Source organism: Gaeumannomyces tritici (assembly GCF_000145635.1).
Source record: "Gaeumannomyces tritici R3-111a-1 unplaced genomic scaffold supercont2.3, whole genome shotgun sequence".
Classification (NCBI taxonomy): domain Eukaryota; kingdom Fungi; phylum Ascomycota; class Sordariomycetes; order Magnaporthales; family Magnaporthaceae; genus Gaeumannomyces; species Gaeumannomyces tritici.
Window position 1 is genome coordinate 750,379 of NW_008804547.1, and position 25,124 is coordinate 775,502.

At 58.4% G+C, this 25,124-nt stretch overlaps 10 protein-coding genes and 1 non-coding gene across 11 annotated transcripts; 9 read left to right on the forward strand and 2 right to left on the reverse strand.

The window, feature by feature from the left end:
- Positions 1-2,736: 2,736 nt before the first annotated feature.
- On the forward strand, positions 2,737-3,587 carry GGTG_05330 (hypothetical protein; the record flags this gene model as incomplete). The annotated part of the gene is made up of 2 exons (XM_009223129.1): positions 2,737-3,000; positions 3,417-3,587. 2 exons carry the CDS (start codon positions 2,737-2,739, stop codon positions 3,585-3,587), a joined length of 435 nt encoding a protein of 144 aa, XP_009221393.1.
- Positions 3,588-4,071: 484 nt separating this feature from the next.
- Positions 4,072-6,327, forward strand: GGTG_05331 (hypothetical protein; the record flags this gene model as incomplete). Its single annotated transcript, XM_009223130.1, has 2 exons — positions 4,072-4,213; positions 4,274-6,327. The coding sequence occupies 2 exons, from the start codon at positions 4,072-4,074 to the stop codon at positions 6,325-6,327; spliced, it is 2,196 nt and encodes a 731-aa protein (XP_009221394.1).
- On the reverse strand, positions 6,016-7,842 carry GGTG_05332 (hypothetical protein). The gene is made up of 2 exons (XM_009223131.1): positions 6,971-7,842; positions 6,016-6,901 (listed from the first exon to the last, which is right to left on the reverse strand). The coding sequence occupies exons 1-2, from the start codon at positions 7,596-7,598 to the stop codon at positions 6,825-6,827; spliced, it is 705 nt and encodes a 234-aa protein (XP_009221395.1). The 5' UTR covers positions 7,599-7,842; the 3' UTR covers positions 6,016-6,824.
- A 152-nt stretch (positions 7,843-7,994) lies between these two features.
- GGTG_05333 (acyl carrier protein) lies at positions 7,995-9,120 on the forward strand. The gene is made up of 5 exons (XM_009223132.1): positions 7,995-8,374; positions 8,477-8,494; positions 8,583-8,663; positions 8,738-8,786; positions 8,871-9,120. Exons 1-5 carry the CDS (start codon positions 8,141-8,143, stop codon positions 8,915-8,917), a joined length of 429 nt encoding a protein of 142 aa, XP_009221396.1. The 5' UTR covers positions 7,995-8,140; the 3' UTR covers positions 8,918-9,120.
- Positions 9,121-9,798: 678 nt separating this feature from the next.
- Positions 9,799-10,489, forward strand: GGTG_05334 (hypothetical protein; the record flags this gene model as incomplete). The annotated part of the gene is made up of 2 exons (XM_009223133.1): positions 9,799-10,228; positions 10,310-10,489. Exons 1-2 carry the CDS (start codon positions 9,839-9,841, stop codon positions 10,487-10,489), a joined length of 570 nt encoding a protein of 189 aa, XP_009221397.1. The 5' UTR covers positions 9,799-9,838.
- Positions 10,490-10,777: 288 nt separating this feature from the next.
- On the forward strand, positions 10,778-11,645 carry GGTG_05335 (hypothetical protein; the record flags this gene model as incomplete). The annotated part of the gene is made up of 3 exons (XM_009223134.1): positions 10,778-11,429; positions 11,469-11,490; positions 11,632-11,645. Exons 1-3 carry the CDS (start codon positions 10,941-10,943, stop codon positions 11,643-11,645), a joined length of 525 nt encoding a protein of 174 aa, XP_009221398.1. The 5' UTR covers positions 10,778-10,940.
- A 668-nt stretch (positions 11,646-12,313) lies between these two features.
- Positions 12,314-16,227, forward strand: GGTG_05336 (RNA polymerase II subunit A domain phosphatase). Its single transcript, XM_009223135.1, has 2 exons — positions 12,314-12,658; positions 13,331-16,227. The coding sequence occupies exon 2, from the start codon at positions 13,336-13,338 to the stop codon at positions 15,886-15,888; it is 2,553 nt and encodes an 850-aa protein (XP_009221399.1). The 5' UTR covers positions 12,314-12,658; positions 13,331-13,335; the 3' UTR covers positions 15,889-16,227.
- A 211-nt stretch (positions 16,228-16,438) lies between these two features.
- On the forward strand, positions 16,439-17,793 carry GGTG_05337 (hypothetical protein). Its single transcript, XM_009223136.1, has 4 exons — positions 16,439-16,671; positions 16,898-17,004; positions 17,094-17,246; positions 17,349-17,793. Exons 1-4 carry the CDS (start codon positions 16,621-16,623, stop codon positions 17,395-17,397), a joined length of 360 nt encoding a protein of 119 aa, XP_009221400.1. The 5' UTR covers positions 16,439-16,620; the 3' UTR covers positions 17,398-17,793.
- Positions 17,704-22,011, reverse strand: GGTG_05338 (condensin complex subunit 1). Its single transcript, XM_009223137.1, has 2 exons — positions 18,214-22,011; positions 17,704-18,130 (listed from the first exon to the last, which is right to left on the reverse strand). Exons 1-2 carry the CDS (start codon positions 21,760-21,762, stop codon positions 17,960-17,962), a joined length of 3,720 nt encoding a protein of 1,239 aa, XP_009221401.1. The 5' UTR covers positions 21,763-22,011; the 3' UTR covers positions 17,704-17,959.
- A 138-nt stretch (positions 22,012-22,149) lies between these two features.
- Positions 22,150-24,353, forward strand: GGTG_05339 (CDC7 protein kinase). Its single transcript, XM_009223138.1, has 2 exons — positions 22,150-22,882; positions 22,948-24,353. Exons 1-2 carry the CDS (start codon positions 22,432-22,434, stop codon positions 24,117-24,119), a joined length of 1,623 nt encoding a protein of 540 aa, XP_009221402.1. The 5' UTR covers positions 22,150-22,431; the 3' UTR covers positions 24,120-24,353.
- Positions 24,354-24,488: 135 nt separating this feature from the next.
- On the forward strand, positions 24,489-24,571 carry GGTG_20106. The gene has a single exon. It is a non-coding gene; the product is annotated as a tRNA-Arg (tRNA).
- Positions 24,572-25,124: the final 553 nt, after the last annotated feature.

Below are 25,124 nucleotides of genomic sequence, written 5' to 3' on the forward strand. Positions count from 1 at the left end.
GGACGCTGCGGTAATAATCACACAGAGTATGAGTATTCACACCTCGCCCGTCCAAGAGGGTGGTGGATGGCACTAGACAGGTGCTTAGGTGCCAAGTGGGATGGGAGTCGAGCGGGCAGAACCTTGTCATGGAGCCATCGATGGCTTGCAGAGGTAGGTACATACAGGTTCCAGGGATCAGAATTGTTAGTGCAGTGGATCCTTCCTAATTAGGCTACGTACCCCGATACATTTTCCACCATAAAAAATCCCGCCAAATCGATGTATCGCTACTCGCACCTCCATTTGCCAGAACCCACTAGAATCGTCACCCACAGATAAGATATCAACATACATTGATCTCTACTACAAATTGTGTGGCACCCTGTGTACCCTTATCCCCCCTGTTACCCCCCCTAGTTGATCCACCGCACTAACAATTCTGATCCCTGGAACCTGTAGTAACGAAAGAACCTTGTACGCCCCATCGGTTGCCTTGGCCGTCCCTCGCGGAGTGCTATGCATCGTCATGCTGGGAAGCCATCTGGGCACACTGGGCCAACCTCCAACAAAAGGCCAGGCCGGGGGGCGGCTGGCACACTAGCAAACACTGGGGCAATGGGAAACGAGAGACAGACCATTCGGCAGGCCAGACGTGCCATGCGAGGTGGGTTGCGATGCAACTCCACGGGACCCATCATCCTCGCAGATGCGCATCCTTTCCCAGGGCGATCTTCCGCCCCAAGTGCCGAAGCGAACCCATCGCAGAGACAAAAAAAAAAAAAAAAGACCCGTAGTGGTCGACCGGTCGGTGGTTTTCGCTTCTTTTCTTTCTCGCCCTCCCCCGCCCGCAAAGCGATTTACTGTTGACAAACGCGGACCATCTCTGCGCGTCCACCATGCAAGTCGCCAGCGCCAATCTTCGGGACGCGATGACCGAGGGTGTGGTGGCACGTCCCTTGGGTCGGTCAGGACCGACCTGGCGTGCTGACTTGCCTGACACATGCTGTCGACTGATCAAGACGAGATGGAGGGCAATGCTGTTTGCCTTCCTCTTTGCTTGTCACGCTCGTTTAGCAACCCTCACAAACAGAGAGGCTGGCTTGGCAGGCTACTGTCCGGGCGGTGGCTCTGGCTGGTCCAAGCGACTTTTCTCCGGCCATGGCCACAAATGTGTCGGTCAGCTATCAACACCAACGTCCACCAGACCGAGCCAAACTCACCGTCGAGCAAACCACGTCCCCGTCCGCTTGCCGCAGCCGCACATAGTGCAGCCCCATCTCTCACGGCTAGCGACGCCTCTTTTGGAGCTGCATGCACTCCAGTCCGCCCTCCTCGGTCACCCAACGCCACCAGCACACACACCAGACCTTTCCATCCCCCTGCCAGTCAGCACCCACCGACCGACCGAGTAGTTTTTCCCGACGTGCTAGTGTTGTCCTTCCCCACATTCTCTCGCAAAACCCTGGGCCCCGTGCGCGGCCTTGCATGCGTCCCCCACCCTCCCCCAGCTGTCCTCCCTTCCAGGACGACGCCCGCCTTCCTTCGTCTTGTCCCCTCCTTTGCGAACATCCCCTCGTATTACCCAATTTTGGTCACTTGGCTATCCGCATGACCTGATTTTCCTCCGAGCCAAGGGGGCGAATATCATGAGGTGGGCGGGAGGAGGGCGGAACGTCCGGCGCTCTTGCTTTCATGTCTTTGCCCCTCCTATCCGTGGTTTGCCTTTCGCAGTGCTCGCACACCACCAAACCATGTCTAGGGCGCGGCATGCCTCCGCTTGCCTCATAAGCGGACATGTTTAGCCCCGTTCCCCCCTTGTCTCTCCGTGACTCGTCCTGAGACAGCGATATCTCATCTCCACCGTCTGTCTGCCCGCCAACACCCGGTGTTTCCCGATCTTATTTAGAAGACGGCGAGGGGAAACTTGTCCAATTACACATGTAATGCGTAGGCATGTTTTCGGAGCTATAAATTCCACCGTCCTGCGGAGCGAGATGCCCACCCAGCATGCCTCAACTTATTTGTCCGATTTTGCAGGCAGTTACACAAGATCCAGTGATAGCAAGCCGTAAGTTTGAAGTCCATCCCAAGAGACATGCCATAAAGGGTAAATCCTACTCGAAAGGGCCTCGGGAGTTTTTGCTGCGGGAACTAGGCTGCGAGCGAAATCAAAACAAGCGTATCACGTCAGCCAGAAGGCCCGGGTTGATGGGAATTGGCTGATACCCCGTTCGAAGGTTCCACATTGCCGGAGCACTACCTCCCTTGGATAAAATTTATACCCTCCAAACGGCTGCAGGTAATTGTGTGCTAATTACGGCATCATGCATGACCGCAGCTGTCAGCAGCATCGATGGCAGATAGTGCAGATGAATGCGGGACACCCGCAAGACAGTAGCTAGATATGCTAGACTGCCGACCACCCCTACTACCCGGGCAGGCCGCTCTACCCAGCACCCGAGGTACCTACCTAGCGTGCTAGCCCAAATAACGGAGCGCTCGGGGTCTGACATCATTGATCTCACCTGCAAGGTCATCTGAGCAGTCATCTGACGAAGCCAGACTAGTCTGTCGTCTGCAACCAAAGCTGTCTCCTTGGCCGAGCTCTCCCCCGGCCAAAGCTCCCTCCTGCTTCCAACGCCACTCAAGGACTCGCGTCAAGCCAGAGCAGGTCAAAACGGGAAAACTAGCGCGATCGGCCCACTGGTGGTGATCTTGCGGTAGACTCGGCATATGCACATTCCAAAATTGATTATGGAGCCAACGGGACAGGACTTGGACATGGGCGGGAGGTCCGTCGGGCTGGGCCGCAAGCGGGAGAATGTCAGGACGGGCAGCGACAGGCGGAGGGGTCGGGGTCTCGGAGCGGCCTGGGCTTGGCGGGGCCGGGCTTTCCGGGGTGTTGTGCTGTGGCGGAGCGGGCAAGGTTACGTGGCCGCGGACAAGCCCCCAGCAAACTCAGCTGCTTCGCCCGTGACGCGCATGAGGAGAGACGCGCAATCAGTGGAAACGGGGGGCGTATGTCGTAACTGTGGACAGACAGCTGAGTGGCCGAGTGGCAAGACAACCGAAGAAGAAAAGCAATGAATGAAGGTGGTGCGAAGGTCGAGACCATTGAGTCATGTCTTGGGGTTAGGTATATTATATGCAAGCTGAGTTGTCCGCTGTCGCGGGGTATATCCATAAAGCTTGGGTGATATCTGGGTGTGGGACAGTTGGATATTAATGGGTTCAATGTTGGCCTTGGCTCAACTGGCAGACAGTTAAGATCCACATTTAGCGGCGCGGTGAGGCCTGTGCACTGTAGTAATTCGCTGTGCCGCCTTACTCACCTGAGTCGGTTAGGTGACGACATATGGAATGGATATCAATCGAACCAGGTAGGGCAGTGAATAGGCGAACACGACGACAGAGGATTGACACGCGACCTGCAGGCGACGTTGCTTCTTGGGCTGCGGCTGATGCCCCTGTGCTTCACCAAGCGCGCGCTGCTATTTGATTCATTCAAGGACCGAGTCCAGGTCATTTGCCAGACCCTGGGCAGCATCAACACGCCGCCGCCACTAGCCTCCAGTCGAAAGGCACAAAAGCACAGCGGCCTCTGATTTGTGCCTTCAGCGCTGGGCCCCTTTCTTGGATCTCTTTCTTGCGCCTGCACAACCGCCCTCTCGTTGGTGCTTGGTTCCACTGCCGGATCACCGACAGATCAAATAACTGCCCGACAATTTTGGCCTGGCACCGTCGCACAGCGTCAGCCCGTCGTTGGCCGCGGCGTCCGACCTCAGCGGGGTTGGCCACGGCAACACAGCCGGCTGGCTGGTTGGGCATGAAACGCGGCCTGCCATGCACGAGCCCGACAGGACGGCGAGTGATTGAGTGATACATGTGCCTGGCCAGGGGCGACTCGACCCTACGGTGGCGGCCGCCGAACCGAGCAGACAAATACCTGCCAGGGACGCTGCACACGCCTCTCGACGGGGTGCCGATAGACATCTCGTTCATCCCTCCCAAATCCTGACGACGACCAAAGCTTCTTCCCCCCCATCACCCAGTATGCCCGGACAGGGGATGCCCGCTGCGCTGCAGCAAATGACGGCGCCGAGGGTCGAGGCAAGATCGCTCTCGCAGCTCAACTATCTCGCCGCAAATCCGCCCAGGTACCCCGTCAATCCCACCGAGGCAAAGCAGCCGCCCCTCACACTGTACATCTCGCGGGTGCCCGGATCAAGAGGTATGGCTTCTCCATTTCCTGGTCCTTCTAGCCACGGCGCCCGTTAACCTGTCACTACAGACGTTATCCTGTCCCCCTTCAAACCCCAGCTCAAAAACGTCACGGGCGAGGATATCGCCAACTCCTTCTACCTGATCCACCTGGACCAGGCCTCCGACGAGCTGCTGTTGGCTCATTCCCAGGACGCCAATGGTGGCTCACCGACTTCGCATTACGCTCCTTCTATTGCCTCTGCCCACTCGCCCATCGCGAGGAAGCCCTTGCCCGCCTCCGCCAAAGTCTCGGCCCCGGTTCCGGTGCCGCCGGTTTCCGAAGCGCCGACTCAGGCCACGGTCTCGCCTGTGGTGTTCCGGGCCGGCCAAACTGATGGATCCGATGTCTTGCGCGTGGGGCAGCCTGCCCTCGGTCGTCCGGGTCAGGAGATGAGGTCCCCAAAGAATGTCTCGTTTGGACCAGACCTCTCGTATCCAAATCGCTATGGAGACCTGCCTGCCGACCGCCCTACGCTTCCACCTAGGCCAGATAGCCAAACAGTAGTGCCAAGTCAACAATCACAAGGCCCCATGACAAGAAAGCCCCTTGGGCCAAGATCGCTCGAGATCCCACATCAGCCAGCGCTCTCACAGAAGGACGCGCCCCGGCCCCTGAGCGGTGGCAAATTTGACGGCCTATTGCCTTCTCAAACTCCAGGTGCTGACCACTCTCCATCTTTTCCAACTCCCGTACCTTCGCCCAAACCCCCACCCGTGCAGCCTGCGCATGAGCCCACGCCTCGAGCCGACTCGCACAGGTTCCCGTCACCTCCAAGGTCACCCTCACCAGCCAAGCGCGACCTAGTCCCTTTCACTCTCACCCTGATCCGCCGTGATCCCGTTACCGGTAACCAGTGGAATGTCGGTAAGGTGTCTTCTTTCCAGCAGTCCGCCGAAGCCCCGGTCGCGGACGACCATGCCGCCGATGCTGCCAACGGTCCCACGATCGCCGAGCTGGCCGGCGTGGCCCCGCCTGTCGCCCCTCCGGCTAGGAATTCGAGCAGCGCCCCTCCTGCCGTTAACATCAGGATCGAGACCTCAGGCTACGCCAAGTTCCGCGGCATGTTTACTACCCGCGAGAGCCTGGACATAGGTCGTAATCGTACAGGCTCGGCCTCTTCGTCGGTCTTTCGTGGGGTTCAAGGCGGGATAGCTGGAAATTCAAGCGCCGACTCGCTGTCAATGGTGTACTTCACCCGCCAGTTGCTCATGGGCTACACCAAGAGCTGGACCACCAACATTCGAGACCACCTGCGCAACAACAAAAATCGCAGCAACAGCGCCGTTTCCGACTACGACACCGCTGTGGTGGGAGCAGGAAACCGGAAGAGCCCGACGTCGCCTCTCGAGGCGCCACCCCGGCCGCCTTTTTACCCGCGGCCCAGTAGTGCCGGGTCCGCGGGTTCAGGCGCCTCGGTCACCTCGCCGCACGGGTCCCCCCTCAGGGGCATGGCGGGCCTGCAGGCGCTCCAGAAGAACCTCGACAGCCACATAGAGAGCAGCAGCCACAACCAGGCTCACAGCCCCAACGGCAACCACATCGTGACGGCGCCCGGGCCTGGCCTCCGGCCACGCGGCTATGTCTTCGCCAGCCCTTGGGACGGCCTCTGCGAGTTCCGCACCAGCAGCAGCGGGCGTGGCGTCAAGTGCGTGCACTCCCTGGGCGGCTGCGTCGGCGCCGCGGACAACGGCGACGGGTCCCCCACGTCGCCGCATCAGCCGCCGGCCACGCTCGTCAGCGAGCTGCGCTTCAACCTGCCCAGCACCGACCTGTTCCGCGACAAGGGGCTCGAGATCCACGGCAAGCTGGACCGCCTGCGGCTCGACGCCCAGCGCACCCTGGCGGCGCACGGCCACCACCGCGGCAGCCGCAGCCTCGACCACAGCCCCACCGCCCACGACTTCCCAGACCCGTTCGAGACCGAGATGGGCCTCGGCCGCGAGCGCGCCGGCGGCGGCAACAGGGGCAAGCGCGCAAAGCTGGGCAAGCTCATCATCTACGAGGAGGGCCTCAAGATGCTGGACCTGGTGGTTGCGGCCAACATGGGCGTCTGGTGGGGGGCTTGGGAAAGGAGCTTCTGAGGCTGTGGAGGAATTTTCCGACATTTGTCGTTTGGCTTTGCTTCTTGTATGCCTCGCAGGGATGGCATCTCTGCATCTCGGTGTGATTTGGAACCTGGATTTTCGGCATTGATCGGCGTACCACCATTCGCGGAGCGTTGTGGGCGTTTTTGCATCTACCCAAGCGCTGTGTTTTGCGTTATAATTCCTTCGTTGAAATACTTTTAAAAAGCTCGGGAGATGGATAGAAAATAATCAAGACGATAGAGGAACCGCACATGTTCAAGCTCGAGCGCAGGCTGGGGTTTAGCCTGGATAGCATTGAACCAGGGCCAGCCTCCCTCTCCTCTATTATTGGAGAGAAAAGTTATCGCGGGGATGCGGCGGACAAAGCAAAATTCCCGGCTAGTATTTACACCACCTAGGGAAACTTTTCAGCCTCTTCCTCTCAACCCCCATATTTTGGAGACACGGTGAAAGCCGACGAGGCCCTCCTACTAGAATCGCTACGACCCATGTTATCTGTAGGGAGCATCCGCCCTGATGGCCGCCGCAAGCTCGGGCTCCCACTTGTCACCATTCGCCAGCAGTTTCTCTGCAGGATACGTCAGCAAAAGTCCAAGTTGAAGAGTACGGATAAGGTATCAAAAACGCCACAACATACCCTTGTTGTACAGCAGCTCCTCGCGGGTCTCGGTGGCGTACTCGGCGTTGGGCGACTCGACGATGGCGTCGACGGGGCACGACTCCTGGCAGAAGCCGCAGTAGATGCACTTTGTCATGTCGATGTCGTAGCGCGTCGTGCGGCGGGACCCGTCCATGCGCTCCTCGGCCTCGATAGTGATGGCCTGGGCCGGGCAGATGGCCTCGCACAGCTTGCAGGCGATGCAGCGCTCCTCCCCGGACGGGTAACGGCGCAGCGCGTGCTCGCCGCGGAAGCGGGGCGAGATGGGGCCCTTCTCGAACGGGTAGTAGATGGTGTAGGGTGGGCGGAAGAACTGCTCGAGCAGCACGTACATGCCGCGGAACATCTCGGTGAGCAGAAAGTACTTGCCCACCTGGTCCATGGTTCCGGTCTTCTCCTGGTCCCACTCGACCGGGGGCGGCAGCCGGAAGCCCTTGGGCGGCGGGCCCGCGGGCGTCGCGTAGCCCCTGGCCTGGAGCCGTTGCAGCTGCTGCAGCATGGCCTGAGCCGGCGGTGTTCTCCTGCCGCCCGCGGCTCTGAGGAGGGTGGCCTGGCGTGAGGCCAGGGCAGCGGCGGCGGCGCCCATTCGCGCGGGTGGCGGAGCCATTTTCCGAGGTGGGTTGGTTGGTTGGTGGTGGCTGCTCGGCTGCCCGACACCAGGGGGAAAAGGTGAACGCTCGGAGGGGGACGTCGGACGAGGTCGGTTGCCAATTGGGGGGTTCTCGGGGCGGCGTCGTTCGGTGGGTTTGCTGCCTCCTCCCGGGCGAGGTGATGATGCTTTGGCGTGATGGGGAATTCGGGCTTCTCTTTGGGAGGAAGTGCTTGCTTCCACTTTCGCTGTGGCTTTCGGGATCGCACCTCCACTGACATTACAAAAGCGTGGTCCTGATTGGCCAAAGCTGCACCCCCAGACTGCCGCCACTTTCCCGCGATTGCGACGGGGCAAAGCCACATCCCACGTGACTCGACTTTGCTCAGGAGCTTGCCAAAGCTTCGGCCAAGCTCCAAGACCTGGCAATTGGGAATGCGGGTCAACCGTCATGAAATTTGCTCGACGCGATATCCAACCAAGTGTTGAACCCACTCGACGTCGACGGCCGCCTTGCCTTTTTTTCTGGTTCCCAAACAACAACTTCAACCACAGCCACCATGTTCCGCGCAAACGTCCTGCGATCGGCCGTGGCCTCGGTCGCCCGTGTTGCCGCCGCCCGCCCGACCCCCGTCGCCAGATTAGCCGTCCGCGGCGCCTCCGCCCCCGCCACCTGGATGCCCAAGACCGCCGCCGCTCCCTGGTCCGCCGTCCGCTGCTACGCCGCCGCCGCCGGCCTGGACAAGGACGCCGTCGAGGAGAGGATCGTGGCCCTGCTCAAGAATTTTGACAAGGTGCGTTGTGCGACCCTTGCCGGATCCCTGTCTCCCGGCATCGTTTGGCCCCGCGCATCCCGCGATGCTATAAATTTCGCCCGCTAACTTGCCCTCCTGCAGGTCAACGACCCTGAGACTGTACGTTATGCTCAATGCATAGTTGTCTACTTGCGCCCACGGATATATACACGGGGTTGGTAAATTAACCCAGCCTTGCGGCTTATAGATCAAGCCCACCTCTCACTTCGCCAACGATCTGGGCCTGGACAGCCTGGACACTGTTGAGGTTGTCATGGCCATTGAGGAGGTAAAGAAGCGGCTTCCCCTTGGGGAGGATGCTGTTGCGTGCAAATGGAGGACTAACCAAGACTGCAACAACAGGAGTTTAGCATTGAGATCCCTGACAAGGACGCCGACAACATCCACAGTGGTATGAATGCTTTCCCTTGGCATTTGCCTCGTCTTTCCCCTCAGTCATCTGTTGCGCAATTACTAACCCACCATACCCCTGCAGTTGACAAGGCTGTGGAGTACATCCTGAGCCAGCCTGATGCGCACTAAATTATCATGATGTTGACGTGCACGCCTCCTTACGACACTTAACTCTCTGTACCATAGACGCAAAATATACAGGCATATTTTGGAACGGTTGTTTCTAAGCATTTCTTATCCCAAAAGCGGGCAGCCCAAGACTGCTGTCATCTGGAACCAGAGCACTTCTTGTCTGCGACAGGATGAAGCTTTGGCTCACCGACGAGGAAGGGACTGACAGGTCGCAAGCAATATCTATCAGAGATTTAGCCCGCCGTGAAAAAAATATATGGATAACTCTTACTACCAGTCCTCGGCGGGGCGAGGATCTAAAGTGTTGCGCCTGCCTCCTGCCGTCGCCATTTCCAGGGCGTCTCCAGCGCCACGTGTGGCACCTGCTACACGGCGCTTGCGAGATCAAATCGCCCACGTGCTCTCGATCGCGCGGAGACTGCCCTATGACGCCACGTCTTGTTCCTCGGCCCAGGATCGCGGGCCCTGGTCGAGGTTGGGTGGGCAGTCATCAACCTCCTGGCCAGGAGCTCCAGCGCCCAAGAAACGGATTGATTCTCGGCTCGCGACGACTTCTCCTGCTCTCTGTATTACTGTTCGCTCTATTTCTATTTGCATGTTTTCCTGCGTTCGATGGCGGGCCTGCAAATATGGGTTCGAACCAGCATCCCATCCTTCGCCCCTAAGGCCGTCAAGGGTAAGTTGCCTGCAGACTACGCCTCGGGGGGCACCCATAGTAAGAAGTCTCGGTACCATGTGCCTGTACCTATCGGGCGAGAAACGGCCAGCATTCATAAGGACTTACCTCGTCAACGGGTGCCAGCCAGATCGTCCTCTTGACATCGCGACGAGCCCACCCACTGTCGACAACTGCCCTTTGTCGAACCCCGCTGGCTTTATCGTGGCCGCCGTCCTCGCCTGCAGACTCTACCCAACGCCATGGCCGGGGCTCTTGGAACCGGAGAGATCCCTCAGCTCACACACTACCGCGAACCATCGGACCGGAGCACACTCGCGGATACACAACGTGCCCGGGCCTCCATCTACATCCCCAACGGCCTCGTTTCTCGCATACACCAAGAGCCAGTGGACCTGAAGAGCCTCTCGGGTTTCTGGTGGAAACACGAGTCCCAACAGCTGCGCGAGGACCTTCTCTATCCCATACACATCAAGCTCGGCCTGCTGGCGCTTCACCTCCTCACAGCCTTCAACTGCCGCATATACGGAGGCGCCCTGGTTTTCCTCGTCGGGGTCCTTGCCAAGGCGGACGCTAGCACCCTGCGCCTGTTGGCGCTCTTCAGCCTCGCGCGGGCCTTGTCCTATGCCGCGGTGGCGGCGGCAGCCAGCGACCAGATCGAAAGAAGAAGTTAGAATCGGAAGACTCTGTTCAAGACCGTCGTCTGCACGCAGCGCGTCTCGGTGATCTGCTGCGTCGGCGGGCTCGGCGCCCTCATTGGCGGTGTCGGGGCCGAGACGGCCCCGGCGCACCAGCCGGCTGTCCGTATTGCGCTGGTGGGTTGGGTCTTGATTTGGAACATTATCGAAAAGATATCGGCGACCATGAATCTTATCCTGGTTGGCCGAGACTAGAATGTGCAGCTGGCCAGGGGTCCTACAGGGCCCAGAAGATGTAAGTGGGTGCTGGCCTGTCGCGAGGCGCAAGTCTCGGGACTTGGGCTGAATATTGACCACCACCACAGTGATGGCCACTCGGATGAATCTCATCGACGTTACAGCCAGAGCGACAGCAGCTCTCTCTTTGGCCGCCGCGACTTTCATCCACCCGCAGTGGGCCGGGTTACTGCCCTTGGCGTTGGCAGCGACGTCGCTCGGCGTGGAGCTTTGGTTGATAGGCTGGCTATTCAGCAAGCTGGAGCCTGATCTGAGGAGGCCGGTGTCTCCTCCCGGGACTCCGCCTACCTTCAAAATCAGGCTTCACCCGCCACAGGAAGTAGCAATCATCCCCGGCCAAAGTCCGCGCCATCCACTATCTTCTCCCAGTCTATCTCCATCAACGCCTGCCTCGCCAGGGATTTCGATTATGGTGATCGAGAATCTACACTCCCATCCAGAGCTGACTATTCTGAGACCTATCGTCCGCTTCTCTCGTCTGTTGCGGCACTACATCCCGTCATTCAAGTTCTTCTTCAGTCGGCCCGCCGGTTGGGTATCATTTTCCCTTGCGATCCTCTCGTGTAACCAGTATTTCTTTGCACACTTCTCCCATCCCGGGCTCCACCAAGACCCCCATGGCAAAATTCGAACTGCGGCACTCATCGCAGCCCTGGAGATTCCCCTGGGAACCTGGGTCGGCCCTTGGCTTGTCAAAAACCTCGGAGCTAGAGTCAACGGGATTGTGGGCTGCTCACTGCATGCGCTCACCATCGGGCTGGCCAACAAGCTGCCGCCGGTGGAGAAGAAACTTTCACTCAAGCCGGAGGACACGCCGGGTTGGTTCCGCCTGGGCTTTGGCGTCAGTCGTGCCGGACTTATCCTGTTCGACCTGGCAGTGCGAGATATAAACCGCCGCGTAAGCACATTATCCTAACCCCTCCCGTCTGTGTCGTAGCTGCTAGCTGACCCTTTACTTCGTATGATAACTGGCCGGGGGATGGGTATAGCTGATTAAAGATAAAGATTATGTTGTATTCACAACGGCGGAGATTGCCATAGCCAACCTTTTCGAGGCATTAGGGCATTTCCTGGCTGTCATTGACACTTCTCCTATTCAGGGATTACCACCTGACTTTTTACTGGATGCAACACTGGGCGCATGTGTCTGCTCGTTTGTTGTATTATCCTCGTATTTAATCATTGATGCGCTGGCGGGTGTCTGCATCCGATGCAGGAAAAGGAAGGGACGTCCTAGGCCTGGAGGGGACATATAGGCAGAAGCAATGCAGCACGCAAACGAATGATGAGAAACAAGCAGTGAGTGAGTGGGTAGGCAAAGACATTCCACAGCCAGAATATCTGTTGTGTGCTAGTGGTGGCTCCCGGAAGCAGCTGGTCAGGCTGGCCACGTGAGGAGGGTGGTCTGTGGTTGTCACGCCATCGACGACGGGATTGGCTGCAAACGGCGGCCAAGAGAGCGAAGACGGCAGGCGTCACTATTCAATCGGCTGGATGGGAGGCGAAATCCAGCTGTCCCCGCAAATGGCCGTGGTGGGAATTCCCAGTGCCGACCAGGGGGTCTCTTGCTGGGGTGGGTCCCCAAAGAGTCCCACATCCAAGGTGGTCTTTGCGAGGTACCCGCCATTCAATACAGTCACTCGACCAAAGCCCTTGTACCGCGCTATCTGGACACAGGCTGGACCGCGGAGCCCCCTGGTCGGAATGTTTGGCCAACCTACAAAAGGCGCCGTGCTCGCCCGCGAAGAAAAAAAGGGCCCCCTTTTGCCCGACCACAAAGCCGACAGCCTCTGATTTGGGTGTGCGCCCAGGACCAATCACACACACCAGCCCAGCCCGACAGAGCCAGCAAATAACTCCCGACGACGCTTCGTAAACCAACCACCCGAAGTTTAACCACACAGCCAGACCTGCATTGCACTTATACCAAAGCACCAGCCAACAACGCGCCACACAACCCAGACACACAGACACACCACCATCATCAGCTTGCCTTCAGTCTTGAGCCTCAAGACTACGCGTAACTTGGAGGTCCCAACCGGGTTTTTGAATTTCTCAAAAGCCTGGCAGAGTTGCCCCGATATTGGTTCTCCTTTCAAGATCTGGCCGCTGGGCCACAACTCTCTTGTAAGTTAACTTGCGCATATCTCATTTAACTTTTTTTTCTTTTATACCTTCAGCTTCTCGCATCGAACGCCCCTCACGCCTCACGTGTGGTGTGTATCCGGACGCGATCCTTGCGACCAAAGCCGCCAAGTTGCGCCCGAGTCCCTTTGCCAATTGGACTCGACCCCCCCTCGACGCATTGGAGCGCGCCACTGCGGTGTGGATCCCAGGGGTGCTCTTGCGCTCGCTTATCAGACTGAGGATGTTGGAAGGACCACCTGGAAAGACGGTACCTACTGGCTTTTCTCGCTTCCACCTCCGCCTCTCTACTTTTCTGCTATTTCTGTTTCATTCCCTGCCTTTTGCTTCTTCTTCCTCGTTGGAATTCTATTCTCTTCACCTTCCATTTTCCCGTTCCGTGGCTTCAGCCAAGAGTCAGATGCACTCAGAACTCAACCTCCCGCGGCGTCACTGCTGGCCCAAGCTCCCTCCCCACACCCATGTGGGTCTTTCAAAGACGCACATGAGCTCCTCTGGGCAAGGCGCGTTTAGTTTCGGCAAGTGCCAGAACATCGGCACCATCTCGCAATCAAAATCCACGCCTTTCTCTGTCGCGTCAACGACAATCACCTACCACGACCCATGCCGCCTTTCATCGTTGCAACCAGCTAAACAATCGCCCCCCTCCTGCAGAACCGATGGGCGAGGATTCCAGACGGGGCAACAAGATGTTGTCCCTGGGCTCCCGCCCAGCATACCCCATCACCATAACGAAGCTGTACAAGTCCGCCGGCGACCGCATCAAAAAGCAGGAGCCGCTGTTCCAGTACTCGTTCAAGATCTGGGGTGAGGAGGGCAACAGGGAGACGGGCGAGTACGAAGCCGTCCGGAAGACGACATTTACAGAATGGCCCTGCCCCGCCGACGGCAAGCTTCTCAAATGGCACATCCGCGCCGGCGACGTCATCGGTCGCGACCGTGAGTGCGCCACGGTCGAGGAGGACTGCACCCACGAGATTCAGTTCCAGGGCCTCTGTGCCATGTGCGGCAAGGACATGACCGAAGCCAACTGGGCCGCCGACAAGCTCGACACGGAGCGCGCTCCGATCAACATGACGCATGACCAGACTAGACTGCTCGTCAGCAAAAAGGCCGCCACCAAGACCGAGTTCGAACTCCAGAAGAGGTTGCTGGACCAGCGCAAACTGATTCTTGTCGTCGACCTCGATCAGACCATCATCCACGCCTGCATCGAGCCCACCATCGGCGACTGGCAACGCGATCCGACAAATCCCAACCACGAGGCGGTCAAGGATGTGAAGAGCTTCCAACTCAACGACGACGGCCCCCGCGGCCTGGCATCGGGATGCTGGTACTACATCAAGATGCGCCCGGGCCTAGTCGACTTCCTGGAGAAGATTGCGACCATGTACGAGCTACACGTTTACACCATGGGCACTCGCGCGTACGCCATGAACATCGCCAAGATTGTCGATCCAGACCAGAAGCTATTCGGCAACCGCGTCATCAGCCGAGACGAGAACGGCAGCATGACGGCGAAGAGCCTCCAGCGCCTCTTTCCGGTCAGCACTCGGATGGTGGTTATTATCGACGACCGCGCCGACGTTTGGCCTCGCAACCGGCCCAATCTCATCAAGGTCGTCCCTTACGACTTTTTCAAGGGCATCGGAGATATCAATTCCAGCTTCCTGCCAAAACGCGAAGACCTCCTCGGCCCCTCGGCCCAGATCCCCAAGAGTCCCTCGGCCAAGGGCAGCAAGCCGGCCAAGCCGAATGGCGGCCCCACGGCGGCTGGCAAGAAATCCACGCTTGAGGAGTTGGCCAACATGAGCAGCGGCGAAGGCGCGGCGCTCATCAAAAAGCAGACAGAAGAGCAGGAGAAGACACTGGAGATGCAGATCAAGGACCGTCCCCTGCTCCATATGCAGGAAAAACTGGACAAGGAGGACGGCGAGGCTGCGAGCAAGGAAGAGGGTGACAGCGATACCGCCCCAGCATCGGCGAGCCACTCCCGCCATCATCTCCTCCTCGACGACGACAGTGAACTTGCCTATCTGGAGCAGCACCTAACACAGCTTCACGAGGCATTTTACCGCGCTCACGACGCCGAAGTGGCTAGTGCGAAAAAATCAGCCGACGACCAGACGAATCCGCCCGACGTCGGAAACGTCCTCGATGGCCTCAAGGCCAAGGTGCTGCGGGGCACGAGAATTGTTCTTTCAGGCCTGGTTCCTGTAGGAGTCGACGCCCGACAATCAGAGATTGGCTTGCAGGCACGGAGCTTTGGTGCCACGATTCGTGGGAAGGTATCAAAGCGGGTGACCCATCTTGTCGTCAGCAACAGCCGCGCGCGAACGCAAAAGATGGTAGAGGCGGAGCGGATCCCGGGAATCAAGATGGTCAACCAGGACTGGCTGATAAACAGTTTGAGCCAGTGGAAGCATTTGGACGAGACTCCTTACGCCGTGGGCAAGTCGGCGGCAGAGCGAGCGGCACTGGTATCGACAAGCACGCCGGGAGAGAACACGGACGCCGAAGCGACTTCGGATGGCGAGGCGGACGGTGTCCCATGCAAACCAAAGAAAGTCAGGATTGTCGTGTCCAATCCGAGCGGTGTTTCCAACGAAGAGGATGGTGACGATTCAGACGATGAGGACGAGGGACCGGACGACAGTACCGACGACTTTGATGACGAGCCGGGTGTCTACGGCCCAGATGGGCACACCGCAGAAGCCTACAGCACAACAAGCCCCGTCGAGACGCTGAAAGATTTTGACTGGGACCAAGCCGATGCCGAGATGGCCGATTTCCTCGATTCTGATGACGAGACCTCGGCAGACGGCGCCTCGACGGCTGGTAACAACAGCGAGGCCGAGGAAAGCAGCGCTCTCGTGGTGGGTAGGAAGCGCAAGCTTGGCGGCAGCACTACTGAATCCGACGACGACTCTAGGCTTGCGGCAGAAAACACGGGTGCGAAGAAGCAGCGCGTGGGGATGGTGCGCAGTGCTTCGAAGCTCCGTGTTGTACGCGTGCCTGGCGACGACGACAAGGAGAATGGGGCCAGCCTCCCGACGCCGCATGGCACGGGAGACGAGGAGGATCTGGCGCTGCCCAAGAGCAGTCAAGCATCGGCGGCGGAGGACGACGACTTTGATGAGGACCTGGAGGCGGACCTCATGGCAGAGCTGGAGGCGGAGGAGCTGGAGTCGGCAGAACAAGAGAAGGGTTAGATGCCGAGGCTCGCACCCGTGTCTTTTGTTTCCAACTGGTATGTCTTCTGATCAGCGACGGCGCATGGGTTTACCGAAAGAACTAGAGGGGGGCGGAGAGCAGCCTTTGTCTTCTTGTTTTTCTGAATTCACTTTCTGTATGATTTTTCTTCTTCGTCTGTCTGTAGGATTGCATAACAGCCATAAACACTTGAGCAATCGAAATATGTGCTAGAGTGCTGTCCAGGCCTTGAACATTGCCGTTGGAAAATGAGACTCTGATCAAGACTCCAGCCACGCCAACTCGGTAGATACGTGCCGTGAACAAAAAAAAAAATACCAACACACATGATACAGATACTTCAAAATGAGTATCCTACTCGAGTTACAATTGCGGTTGGTAACAACAGAACTTGCATGCTTTTGGTCCTTGTTGGTAGTGAAATCGGTGAAATCAGCAAGTTGGACGAGGTGGATCCACAATGGGCATGATTACCTAACAATTAGCAGCCCACCGGTTGGGCCAATGACAGCCCCCCAATTCCATTTCGCGGCACGGCTCAAGCTGCAAGGCGTCAACGTCCAACTGCAGCAGCCGAACGATCGAACGAGACCCCACGACGGCGACGACCCCGACGCAGCGAAACAGCCAACGACGGCGGCTCCCGCACGACCACCACACGCACGCGATCCAACGAAAAGAAACACCACTCCTTTCTCCCACAAAAGGCCCGCGACAGCCACCAGCCCACCATGCCGCAAGACATGCCGCCGGTGGGCGGCTACGGCGCCGTCCAGTACAAGGTGCGTCGCACATCCGGCGGGCGCCGATAGGGGGAGGGGGAAAGGGAGGAGGAGGAGGAGGGTGAGCAGAGAGACACGTTGGAGGAGGGACGGATGCTGGAGGAGAGGGAAGAGGCGTGCGGCACGATGGAAGCGACCGATGGAGGGAGGGGCATGGAAAACAGACGGACGAGGACAAGGTCGGAAGAGCTAACAAGCAAAAAAAAAAAACCAAACCAAAAAACAGCGAAACCTCCCCTCGCCCGGCTTCCGCGGCGCGCAGCTGCTCGTCGGCGTGGGGCTCGTCATGACATACGGGTGGTACAAGCTCGCAAAGGGCATGCGGGAGCAGAAGTAAGAGGGATCCGGCCTCTCCCGTCATTGGAGAATGAGAGGAGAGAGAAAAAGAGAAGCTGACAACAAGGACCAAAAAAAAAAAACAGTGAGCTGGCCCGCGAAAAGATGTGGGCGCGCATCCACCTCATCCCCGTCCTGCAGGCCGAGGAGGACCGCGACCTGGTGCGCCGCCACCTGGCCGACCAGGCGCGCGAGCGGGAGCTGCTGGGCGAGAACTTCAAGGTGTACAACTCGGACAGGTGCGTTTTGCGGGGCGGGTCCCCTGTGTGTCGCTGTGTTTTGTGCCCATGTGGGCTGTGTGTGAGCTGGGTTGCTAACCGATTTTTGCTTTCCTTCTACAGATATGTCCGCCCCACGTTTGCGGCAACGCCTACGCAGACCAAGGAATAAGGTGGGAGGGAAGCGAGAGGCAGTTCGGGAAGGGGGAAAGGATGGAACCCTGGGGGGTTTGTAGATGGTGGATATCTGCGCCGACTGGCATTCAGTTGGGGCTGGTAGGCAGACGGGAATATATCCTCCAGGCCATGCACAGCTAAGACTATGGAGTAGTCTCTGAGAGCATTGGCTGTTGTGCGTGCTGTACATATTCTAGATGTAAACGGTGGACTAAATCAAGACCACCAGGCGGAGACATCTACCACCAATCATTTCACGAACCTGACTACTCGTCAAGTCACGAACACGCCCAAGAGCAAAAAAAGGGAAACATCTCATTCTATCCATCATTATTCTCATCAAAAAATCACGCCGAAAGAAAAGAGACAGGCATATGGACTCATACACCAGAATCAAACCACCGGAACACAGCCGCTCATGTACCTATACAAAAAGAGAAAAGCCACCCGTGAGAAGCCCCAGACGAACAAGCCACCCAACGCCTTTCCCTTCAGAAAGCCACCAGACATTAGACGCTAATTGGGTATCGAGGCCAGATGGGCTGAGAAAACAGAGTCTAGGCGGTCGCCTGGACCATCTTGAAGCCCTCCGAGACCAGCTTCGCAATATCCTCGTTCTTGTGCTGCAGCAAGCCGAGCGCGAACGCGACGTCGTTCCACTGGCGCTCCGTGTCGCAGCGCGCGAGGCGGGCCGCCAGCTTCTCGGCCAGCTGCTTTGCGTGCTTGTCCTGTTTTTGGTAGAAGACAAGGCCAGATTAGCGAATTTACATCGAAACAAAGAAGAAGAAAAAAACCATTCACAACAACGCACCTTCTCCACAAAGCCGAGCAGGAACTTGACGATGCGCCGGAAGCTCTCCTCGTCCAGCGCCCGCTCAGCGCTGAGCAGGCTGAACATGTCGACAAAGTGGTTGTACACGGCGTTGTCCTTTGTCGACAGTTCCGTGAAGAACATGCGCGCCAGGTCCGCGATGCGCTTGTCCTCGTCCTCGAGGCACTTTGCCATCTCGCCCAGCTGGCCCTTGACCTTGACCTGGCCGGCCAGGATCAGGAACGTGAGCGTCATCAAACAGGTTCGCTTGACCGACGGCTCCGGGTCCGCGAGGCGGCGGTACAGGAAGTCCGTGTTCTCGTCGATCAGGTGGTTGAAGCACACGGCCATGTCGCCGAGCGCGATGACGGCGTTGCTGCGCACCGTCGCGTCGCCTGAGCGCTCCATGATGGTGATGAGGAGTGGCAGGTTGCTCTCGCAGTACTCGGCCGACACGCACATGAGCTTGGCCAGGCACAGCGTCGCCGCCGCCTGCAGCCCGCGGTTGCGGTACGTCGTGTTGTTGGCGCACACCTCGCTGACCAGGGGGCCGAAGAGCGCCAGCAGGCTCGCGGGCCCGTACAGCAGCTCGCGCTCGCGTATATGCGCCATGGCCTCGGTGAAGTCGTCCTCGGTCGTGCCGCCGATCAGGTCCAGCTCGTCGGCCGGCTCGTCGGCCTTTTGTTTGTCCTTGACGCCGCCCGCCTTGCTCGCCATCGAGACCCGGCTGGCCTTGCTGGTGCGCCGCGACTCGGCCTCCTCCGCCTCGGCCGCCGCCGCCGCGCTCTTCTCCTTCTCCTGCTTACGGCGCTTGAAGTCGAGCTCGCAGGCCTCGAGATGCACGATCTGCTTGATGGCCACGTGCCCCACGATGAAGAGCAGCTGCGAGAGAACAACGGCGTTGTCGCGCTTGGGCTTGGATGCAGAGCCGTCCGGCGCAGCCGAATCACCGGCAGGCTGCTCGACTACGCCATCGGCTGCTTCGGCCTCGTCACCGGCGGGGGCAGCCTCGGCGTTGCTTCGAGACGAGGTTGGGCGGGACGACAGCTGCTGGGAGAAGACCTGTTTGGTCTTGTGGCGAATGATCTCGGAGCAGAGGACGTCGGGGTGCTTGGATATAGCGTAGATGGCGTTGATGGCCTGCTCGGCAAGGCCGTACCACTCCTCGTTGCTGTCCGAGGGCGCATCGGTGATTGCGGCCAGGCGCGCGAGGACGGCATGGTCGTTGGGTAGGCGCGAAAACTTTACGACAGAGTCTTTGGCTGCTTGGCGGCCCGTGGGGTTGATGCGGCGCAGGGCGACGCAGGTGAACTTTGCCAGCTGCAGATCGGCGCGGCCGAGCGAGCCCAGCCCTGTACGCAACATGGCCTCTATCTCCCCGACCACAATCTCGGGGCTCGCTGTTGCCAGCATGCCCAGCACAATGATAGCGCCGCGGCGCTGTGTGCGTGAAATTTCACGCTTCTGCACGCCGTAGACCTGCCACAGCTTATGGATGACAATATCATGGATCATGCCGGCCTTCATCATGGTGGCCAGCAGCTGCTCCAGCGACGTCAGCTCGGCCGGGGTTGCGCCAAAGGTCAGGCTGATCATGTTGCGCGCGATGTAGTTGGCCGCGTCGTTGGGGCTAAAGGAGCCGGGCGCTTCGAAGAACAGGCGCTTGTAGCAGTCAATCAGGTGCGTCTGCACGCCCTTGCCCTCATCGCTGTTGCCCTTGGTCCAGATCAGCCGCAGCATCCGCCGGATGCCGACCTTGTTCTCCTCAATGTTGTAGGCGTCCCCGATCTCGAAAAAGTCCATGGCTTCGATCACCTCGCTCTTGTTCTTGGATCCCAGCAGCTGACAGATAGTACCCGTGGCGTCGTGAATCACATTGATGAAGCGCAGCGCCTCCGTGTAGTACTTCTTCTGGAGCGTCAGGTTGTTGATGGCCTCGCTGGTTGCTGCCTCATGCTGTGCCTTGCGGATCGCCTCGATCTTCTCCTCGTCTGACATGGGCTTCGGCCCTGCGTCTTTACTCGGGGACTCCAGCTGAGTCGCGTCGTCGAGTAGCGCGGTGTCCACCGTCGTGTTTGCTGCCTTTTCGCCGTCAAGCCCGGGTGCATCAACCGGCGGCCTCAGAGCATCCAGCTCAGACTGCACCCGGTCTAGTCGGGCCTGCCACTCGGTGCGGTTCAACTGCGCGCCGTGCACGGCAGAGAAGGGATGCGTCTTGATGAGGCAGCCCAGTAGCTTGATGGCGTTGCGCCGCACGTTGCTGCTTTTGTCCTGGAGGCTTTGCGCTGCCAGCTCGGCCACCTTCTGCCGCCGCCTCGAGAATTTGTGCTCGAGATCGCACAGCTTTACGTACACCTGGATTGTCCTGCAACGGCAGTAGGGGTTGACATCCAAGAAGCGTTCTTGTAGGATCCCGAAGAAGGCATCCAGCTGCGTCTTGTGGTTCTCTCCACGCTGGTCAAGCTTACTGAGATATGTTACCATGTTGCCGCAGACTTCAATGAGAGCGCAGCGCAGGGTGTAAGACTCGCTGTCCATCTGCTTGATCAGCTGCGACACTTGCTTGATGACGAGCCTCGGTGCCAACTCGGAAAGTTTGGTGATGAAGGTCGACACCGATTTGGGGCCCTTGGTGTCCTGGCTGCTAAAGGCCCTCCCGCTCAGCTCAACCATAATCTCAGCGGCTAACTGGTCGTAGTCATACTGCTCGGATAGGATGTGCAAGAACTCAGCCATGGGCTCCGCGAGGTGCTCAAAGTAGGTCAGATTCTGAACGATGGACGTCTGCGCGGCATAGCCGTGGCCATGGTGTTTGATGGCCATGCAGAGCACCTTGAAGACGTGCATTCGTATAGGTGTGCTCTTGACCCGCTGCTCACTCTCCAGAATCAGATAGACAGGGCGGCATATCAGAAGGATAAATGTGTCCCTTTCAGGCGTGGTCAAGAAGATCTTGGAAAGTTTGAGCCGCAGGACCTTGCACATGGTATCAAGGGCGGTCTGGAGCTGCATGGCCGAGTCCCAGCTCCCGTCCTGGTCCGCGGCCGCAGCGGTGGCCTTCTTGCCCTTGGGCTTGGCACCGCGACGGACGGCGGGGGCGGTTGACGACTTCTCGGCCGCCTTGGTCTCGACACACGAGATTGTCCATTGCAGCAGGAAGCTGTAGATCTCGAGCAGCTGCTTGTGGTGGGCGACCAGGTCCTGCTCGTCGGACTCGATGTCGTTTGCGACAGCATCGGCCTCGGCAGCCAGACCCGAGGTGATGAGGTCGAAAATCTTGCTCAGCGAGTGTGCGGGCAGAAAGGCCGTGTACTTGAGCAAGAACTGCAGCGAGTCGAAGTGTGCGCTGCGAGTGATGGCTTCGGGGTTGTTGGCCACGGCATCAACAATGGGGTTCAGCACCGGGTTTATGACGGCGTTGGTCAAAGCCTCGGGGTCGTTTTCGCAGTCGAACAGAGTGCTGTGTGCCTCGGGGGTCGGTATGCTAGCCGGGTCGCTCATGTAGTGCTTGAGCGCCTCGTTGATGTCGAAGCTGATGTGGTTGTCCATGGCTGCGGTTGTTGCTTGCGCTGCGGCGGGCGCGAGAGAGGGGGAAAGGGGGGTTCGTTGTCGCCAGTCCGAATCGTGTTTCCCGCTCCAAGGGAATTTCCTTGTGGCTTCCCACGATTCGCGCACCGCGCTAGATGTCGCAGGAAGGGGTCGAGTTCCTACGTCGATTTTCGTCGCGGGGTAGTGCTGTCTTGGTCGTTCTCATCGGCGCGGCGAGAAAGGCTTTGGCTTTGGTGGAGCGTCTTTGCGGTAAGGCGGCAGGCTGCCCCTCCAATGCCCAGCAACTGTTTGTTTTTGTTTTCTTTCCCAGGGCGCTGGTTCCGCCATCGCGCCACTTGATCCCTGCGCCCCACCCACCTCCACCACCTGAAAGTCGGAGTCCATCGCGTCGGTTTGTTGCCAACCGTGATTTCTAGTTTGTAGCTGGAAGGCGCAACCGCGAAACGGCCACCTGCAACCGGGAAAAGTACATTAGCCACGCATTTTGAAGTTCCCACCGACCGATTGGCGTGCTCATCCAGCCTCCGAAGTTCTCTCACCCCTAGAATTAGCCAGCACGGTGAGGTCTTGATTCATCCCGGGACCCTGAGCTTAGCTAGCTCACTCTTATACTGTCCCCGGATTTGGGCGCGTATAGGAGAGCACATCTCACGCGCGGGCGCTGCCGACATGACAACCACAGTTCGCCGGAGGCGGGAGGGCTCCTTCGATATTCGCGAGGACATACCCCCTACCGAGGAAACTCAAATGGAGGACGAGATCCATGTTAGGCATCACCCCCCTGAGCATTACGACGATCCAGAAACGGAAACAATGGACCAGGAAGAGGATCCAGCCGCCGCACGAGTACGAGAGTACTACAGGAGGGCACATCGGGAACGGCAAGAACAAGAACGAGAAGCAGAGACAGCGCGGAACCAAATACACCGGCCCCAAGAGTTGGAGCAGGAGCATGAGGAAGTGCCCGAAGTGGAGGAGGAAGAAGAGGAGGAGGAGCCGGATGGTGATGCGTCCGATGAGGACGTCATCGAGGACTCGGTCCAGCAAGACATGGTCAAGCTGCAGAACGCCTTCCCCGGCTTCCGCGACAAGTACCGTCTTATCAAAAGGATTGGTGAAGGTATGTGGCTTGCTCCTCATATTCTAGTAAGTGGCACCAATGCTGATCCTCAAGATCATATCCAGGCACTTTCTCGACCGTGTACAAAGCAGAGGATTTGCAGTACGACTTTTACGAAAATGCATGGGACCTGGACAGGGAAAACGAGAAATGGGTCCCGCCGCCGATGAGGAATTATGGACTCACCTCGCCCGAGCCGCAGATGCCGCGGCCGCGGCGCAAGGCAAAGTACGTCGCCATCAAAAAAATTTACGTCACCTCGTCGCCCATCCGGATTCTCAACGAACTAGAGCTGCTGTTTGCTCTCAGGGACTGCCCGGGCGTCTGCCCCCTGATCACGGCCTTCCGGCAGCATGATCAGGTCGTGGCGATCCTCCCCTACTTCCGCCACGCCGACTTCCGCGACTACTATAAGAACATGACGGTCCGCGACATGTCGATATACCTGCGCTCGCTCTTTGTCGCGCTCGTATCGGTCCACGATGTAAACATACTGCACCGCGACATCAAGCCGACCAACTTCCTCTACGACCCCGAAACCCAGCGCGGCGTGCTCGTGGACTTTGGCCTGGCCGAGCGCGAGGGCGCCGAGGGCTCGTCCAAGCGCTGCTACTGCCACGAGGAGCACGCGACGCGCAAGGCCAAGCTCCGGCACGCCATCGCCGCCACGGGCAACACGGGCGCGCACCTCGGCTACCCCAAGGAGGACCGGCGGCCGAGCCGGCGCGCGAACCGGGCGGGCACGCGCGGCTTCCGCGCGCCCGAGGTGCTGTTCAAGTGCACCGAGCAGACACCCAAGATCGACATCTGGTCGGCCGGCGTGATCCTCCTGACCATCCTGTGCAAGCGTTTTCCCTTCTTCAACAGCGCCGATGACGTGGACGCCATGATCGAGATCGCCACCATCTTTGGGCAGCGCCGCATGAAGGCGGCCGCGCAGCTGCACGGCTGCATGTTCGAGACCACCATCCCCACGGTCGGCACGCAGGGGTTCAGCCTCGAGCGCATCGTGCTCTGGAGCACCTGCCGCGCCGATTCGGACGAGACGCTCACAGAGGACGAGAAGCTGGCATGCGCATTTCTGAACCGCTGCATGGAGCTCGACCCGGCCCGCCGCATCAGCGCTCGCGAGGCCCTGGACCACGAGTTCCTCCGCATGGCCGAGCCGCCCGAGGGCGGCGGCCAGGGCGACGAGACCAACGGCGAGGACGACGAGATTGACATGATTGAGGCATGAAGGACGACAGTGTCTTTTTTCGCCAATATGACTATTGCCGCGATGCTCTTTCAATGCGGTGGGGGAGTGTTGGGTACCCGCTGTATTATTACTGTATTTTAAGAAAAAGGTACATGAGAAGCATGCAATAGAGGACAGTACGGATGGGTCTCGGGTCGGGAAATTAATCATATCCGTAGCAAGCTGATCGTAGCGTTATAAGCAAATATCGTGAGTTCAATCCTCACTTCCATCTCTCTTGTATTGGTGGACAACCTTTTGGTCCAGGGGCCAGAATTCAAGGGGGCGGTGTGGAACGGGCAGCGCCGCGGGATCCCCACTTGCAGTTATAAGCAACATACATTACCCCTGAACTTATATGATCGATAAGGCCTGGTGGCGAAATGGTATCGCGTCAGATTTCGGTTCTTGAAATTCTCTGAAGGTTGCGGGTTCGAGCCCCGTCTGGGTCGATCTTTTGGATACTCTGCACCTAAACTTCAACCGTTGAAATGACATTTTTTAACCGGCTGACCGGACTTTCTTTTGCAAGGTCTGTAATCATACTCGTTTTGTTGCTGAGCAGCTTAAGGGAGTAACTTGGGGAAAAGCAACAGAACTTATACAGTACACAAAACGCCGAGAATTTCCAAAGCCAACCTAATACTCCCTTTTTATCTCTGCACAGCTACTAGGGGGCGGCCCTCGTTCGCGACCACATGCCGCAAAAAGGCCGACAGCTTCCCATCAGTGCTCCCACTAAACACCACCAAAACATTCTCACAACCGCATGCTCCGAACAGAACTCAAGATAAAGCCAGGATGACACCCATGAATTAAATACTATCTGGTTTAGGACCCTCGCACAGCCAGATAACCAAGCAGCAGACTCCCTAATGTTATCCAGGAACTCGTAATCGCGAATGCACCCTGGATATCCACCTTCCAAATAGACCAAGAAACACCAAACACTAGGCTCGCTGTGACGATCAATACAACAACAATGAAGTAAATCGATCTCCAATG